The sequence below is a fragment of the Anastrepha ludens genome, chromosome 5, assembly GCF_028408465.1.
Source record: "Anastrepha ludens isolate Willacy chromosome 5, idAnaLude1.1, whole genome shotgun sequence".
Taxonomy (NCBI): Eukaryota; Metazoa; Arthropoda; class Insecta; order Diptera; family Tephritidae; genus Anastrepha; species Anastrepha ludens.
The window spans coordinates 41,442,231-41,447,791 of NC_071501.1; the positions used below are offsets into that span (position 1 = coordinate 41,442,231).

Consider the following 5,561-nt stretch of genomic DNA (forward strand, 5'->3'; position numbering starts at 1 on the left):
AAATAAACTCGAAGTTATCAGAACAAAGCTCCTGTCATTTCTATTTTAGTTCAGCCTTGTTTATTTTGGACTTCGTCTTATATAGAGCGTCTGTTTGTTCGAGGGAAACAATGTCCAAGCTTTGAGTTGGGAAAATTCTCTACATACATGCTGCGATATTTTAATTTAGTGCAGTATTTTAGCCTACACTATTGGTTTTCTCTTCTTCAACAAAGGTTCTAGCCAAACATCATTTACTATTTTTTATGCTACTGCTAACAACGCTCAATTCTTTTAGTGGAATAATTTAATCGAAAATATACTTTACCACAACCAATGATCAAAAATTAAAGTCATTTGTACGTTCGAAAAATTATATTTTTTAAGTAGTTGCTTTTAAATAATGCACAATGGATGTTTTAAATATCCGATTCTAAAAGTAGGTAGTAAGGACTTACGAAAAATAAACGAATCCTTGTTGAATATTTAGTTCGCTAGCAAATTTAGTTTTCAACGTACTCTTTCGACCTTTATACATGAAAAGTTGACCGTGATTAATCGACGAAAAAGGCTGAGACCTCAAAATATAACCAACTTCTTGGCACTATATTTTTTTAATATCGAATTATAACCATGAACTGAAGTGTGCAGCAATGTTAGTTTATGTATAGTCGAGCCACTCAAGTAATCAATACTTCAAGTCAGGTGCAAAGCTGATATTGTAAAGGCAGAGCACCTTTAAATTTACTACTACACTTCATGACCTTCAATGTCAATATCTTGAGTGATGACTAATTAAAATTTCTATCACATGTTGGGCCCTTAAGAACATTGCAATTTGCAACCATCTTACAAACGAAACAACGGCAAGGATCCACACAGCCAAATCTAATTGCAAAAATCAATCACAAATATTCGGTTACGATATTTATAAACAGGCATACTTTCGAGCCTGAAAACCGTTACGGTTAACCAAATCCATGAGCAGATTCGCTGAACACACAAATAATCATACGCGCTTACCAACGCGACATTTTTTTTATTACTCATCGCCTTACCACACGCTTCTTGCCTGCAGTGACCAACAAAGTTATTGAAATATTATTTTATGTTGCAACCAGATAAGGCTCAGTGCAACTGTGTAGAACTGTTCACATTTAGAAAACGATATATGCTACAATCAAGTATTTACTAAAGGTCGCGAAAATGAAATCTTGGAAGAAATCAAATTTTGTTTTTACTATTAAACATGGATTACTTTTGAAAAACAAAAAAAAAAATTATATTAAATAATATTAAATTAAATTAAATAAAAAAAAACATGAATGCTACAATTAACCAAAAATTTATCGTTTTGAATACTCCAATTTGCTGGAAAGTTTGTTGATCTCTATCACGCTTTAGCAAATCCCTTTCTTAACCAACAGCATTTTGAGCACATGAAGTGACAGAAATCGTAAACACAACCACTTACTGAGACAATTATTCCACCTTGAATTGGATTAACTTACATTCGAGCATACCTACATAGTATCACTAATTGTGCTAACCGCTTCCGATACACAAACTTGGGGAGTCAGTGGGCAAGGTGTACGTTCGATCCCCTAGAATGGGAAAATCATTAGTATTTCTTGCATACTTAAAACATTACCTTTGCCGTCGCAATGTTCATTCAAGTTTTGTTATGTAATTGTGAGAATTTACGTCATATAAATTTTTTTACCCGTTATTTTTCAATGAAATGCATACCTTCCCCGTAATGCGCAAAGCATTAGCTTAAAAATTCTTAGTTTTGAATATAGAGTACTCAAACTGGAAAAAGAGAAAAGAGAATTAAAATTGACGAGTTATTTTCAATGCGATTACTGATTGAACATAAGTTTTAAAGAATGTGGGAAGTGGGTACGTATAAAAGAAAGAGCTGAGCCTTAAGTACCATAATTAATCAATACAAGATTGAATCACTTGTCCCATGTACCATCATGGGACTGACTACCTCTGTACAAATTACTCACTAACTCCATATTCTATGTACACCAACACAGCCGGGTATTTTTTATTTGCCTCTTCACCTTTCTGCCGCATACGACCACAGTTCAGGCTCTGATTTGCAGACTGCTTTTGGCTCTGTATGATTTCTCTCAAGTGTGGAATCCCAAAACAATTGGAACGCGTTGCCGCAAGTAAAAACAATATAGTCTCCAATTATTTTTTTTACTTACTCTTTGCATTTTGGTTGTTCTTCCTTACATTACGGTTGCGATTATTTCGTTATATATGTTTGAATTACATATTAATGTATATATATATATACCACATTTATATAATAATAATAATCGAAGGTATTATTATTATATATATATTATTACAGTTAAGAGAGTCAAACAAAATTTTAAATTCAATACAAAGACCATTTCTGATTACATTTACAAAGTAACTTTTAAATTTGAAATTAAACTTTCTTTTTACAGAATGCCTCTAATTATACAATTACATTAGATAATTTTTACCTAGTTAAAAACACGTTTCTGATTAAATAAAAAGTATATTTTTCAAATTAAACAGAATGTTTTCAAAACTTCCAACCGAAAATCAACGTTTGCATTGCATTATAGTCTGACGCGGATTCAAGACCAAACTTGTTTAAAAATACGCAGTTGAATTTCAAATGTTGTTTGCTCTAATAAATTAAAACTATTACAACTTTAGCGTTTGGACTATGTCTATATAATTTAAAGATGAGGATACCGTTTTACTAAAGGGAATAAGTCGAAGGACAATTAAACGTCAGTCGATACTTTTAATATATTTTGAAAATCTCCTATTGACACAGGTTCAAACGCTAAAACGAAAGTAGTTGTAAAATATGGAAAGTGAGACAAAAAGTATACTATCCAGTTTGTAGTATACAAATTAACCTTAACGCCACCAAGATTGTTGATTATCATTAGGATTCTGTCCATTTTCATTAGCACCACGTCCAGGTATTGGAGGAGGAGGAACGCTGAACATGTCTTGCGGTGGCCGGAATTTCTCTTCATGCTCTTCGTCGTCCTCTCGTTTTATTCCAGCTGTTTGATAGGAATTCATGGGATAAGTTGGATAACCGTCGTCTATAGGTTCTTCCTTGATTTTTATATCAATATCACGGAAGTCAGGTTTGCGCTCTTTAATATCGCGATCCCCGCGATCGCGCTCCTTGTCACGACGATCACGATCTCGTTTCTTATCACGTCTCTCCCTGGATGAATCACGCTCTCTGGATTTAGAGCGCCTCTTCTTCTTATCCCTTTCACGTTCACGCTCACGATCCCGTTCACGTTCTTTTTCACGTCTATCGCGTTTTTCGAACTCGTCATATTCCCGTTCACGACTTCCACCTCGTCGTCTCCTCCGCTCACGTGATTTGCTTCGCGAACGTCTAGAACGTTCCCTTTCACGCTCTCGGACTCGTTCTCGAGAACGCGAACGTCGCCGTACAGTCTCACCACCTCCGAAACGATTACGTTCTACAAGTCGTGCGCTTTCGCGATCTTCGCGCTCCCGTTCGAGTCGATAACGTTCACGTTCTCTTTCATTGTCCTCCCTACCAGAATGCTTGATGTTGACATCATTACCACCTCTGCGAGTTCCTCCTAAGCCACCACCCAAGCGTCGTGGTAGCCATCCTTTTACAGTGCGTGCACGTTCAACATCAACCAAAACACGCTTACCGTCGATTTTCTTACCATCTGCGTGCTTGTAAGCAGCATGCATATCTCTTTCATGTTCATATTCGATGAATGCGTAACCTTTGGGCTTACCCGTTTCCTGGTCTGTTATCATAACTATTTTCTTGATGGCTCCATAAATTTCAAACTCACGTCTCAACTTTGATTCAGAAGTGTCATAATTTATACGAGCAATAAACAAAGTGCGAAAGGGATCTTCAGTCGAGTTTTTAATTTCTTGCGGATCCCACAATGCAATCTCTCGCTCTAATTTGTAAGCGACTTGCTCAGCTTTCTCCCTACGCCGGCGTTCTAAGCGTTCTTGACGAGTCTCTACTCGCTTTGCCGGTGGGGTGTCTTTTGGATCTTCAAACTCACCAAGGAAACCACCTATACCAAGGTAACCGCGAGACTTCTTTTCATGTGGCAATTTATCCACTGGGGGCATAAATGGTATTGGATCGCGAGCGGCAAACAATGCCAACAAGTTTGGCGGTAGGTATTGTGTCATTTTGTCTTTTACCTTCTTCCCTGGTCCAACTGAGCGTCCAGCAATACAAACCTACAGGGAAAATGAGGTTATAAAATTACACTAAAGTTTCACGGTTACAATAAACAAAACTCACCTTAAAAGCCCATACAACTAAAGAAGTAAAACAATTGCCACTTTAAGCGGTAAAGAATCCTGAGCTGATTTTTTTCAATAAAATTTACAGATTTCTGCGCTCGGCAGTATTTTTGCTGGTGTAGAAATTTTTAACAAATGGCGTACAAGACAAGGCTTGACATTTTCTCACACAGGGCTGCAATCGATGAGCTTGTTAAACGATCAAGCAAAGTCTGTTCGTTTTTGAGTATTTCGTATTAATTATATTGAAAATAGCGTACTTCCTTTTTGCCCCAAAAATTCTACTTATGTTATCTATCTGAAGTCAACACAGTACTTATTAGTAGAAAACCGTAGTTTAGCATATAACAACATTTTTATTTTTTCCACGTTTTCGTATTCTACGAATTTATTACTATTAAATCATTATAAGTACAAAATATCAAAGTTTTCTTACATTTCGGAAATAAAGGAAACTATAAACTAATGCTAAAGTGCTTGGATCGAAACGAAAAAATATAGAGGAGAAGCGGCGAGAGGAAATTATGAAAAATATGAATGCTCATGGTCCACCTAGAAAAACGGCAGTCGAATGGAAAAAAGTACGCACTTATTTCATGTAGTAGCGGTACCGTTGGAAAGCTGGAGTACTCCTTCTTGAAGTTTGGTTCAACCAACATAATTCAAATATAAGCGAATAGATGAAGCAACTGGTATAGATGAACATATATTGGCAACGTGGGAATAGAACTGCTTTAAATTACATGTGTTTGTAAGGCAGAGAGTTATACCAATCAAATGAATAATAGCGCCGAAGCCCACTCGATAACTTTGTTGTTGCTTTTTCGTCAAGTTAGTGGAGCATAGAGATAGCGAGCGTTAAATGGCGAATAGAAGAGACCTATAGCCATACTCGCTAGCGACGAATTTTGCTCGATACCTTTCTTGTTGCTTTCGTATGCAAATTTTCCTTAAGTTAATCGAGCGTGAGCGTAGAGATAGTGAGCGGGGAAATGACGAATAGAAAAGGTCTTTTGCAGTTTTTCGTTAAGTTAAGAAATGGCGAATAGAAGAGGCCTATTCTCGCCAATCTACAAACTATTAGAGGGCAAAAAATTTTGGTTAATGGGCAACACCCAACATTCAGTACGTTGGAGTTTAACAGCTATTTTCCAAAAGTTTTCCAAACAAATTTGCAGCAATTTTCTGCCAAAAACAAAAAAAGAAAAAACGGTAAATTATTATATTCGTCTTGACATTTTCCT

At 36.3% G+C, this 5,561-nt stretch overlaps 1 protein-coding gene across 1 annotated transcript; it reads right to left on the minus strand.

The window, feature by feature from the left end:
- Nucleotides 1–2,184: 2,184 nt before the first annotated feature.
- On the minus strand, nucleotides 2,185–4,488 carry LOC128865032 (U1 small nuclear ribonucleoprotein 70 kDa). The gene is made up of 2 exons (XM_054104908.1): nucleotides 4,316–4,488; nucleotides 2,185–4,251 (listed from the first exon to the last, which is right to left on the minus strand). The coding sequence occupies exon 2, from the start codon at nucleotides 4,198–4,200 to the stop codon at nucleotides 2,899–2,901; it is 1,302 nt and encodes a 433-aa protein (XP_053960883.1). The 5' UTR covers nucleotides 4,201–4,251; nucleotides 4,316–4,488; the 3' UTR covers nucleotides 2,185–2,898.
- Nucleotides 4,489–5,561: the final 1,073 nt, after the last annotated feature.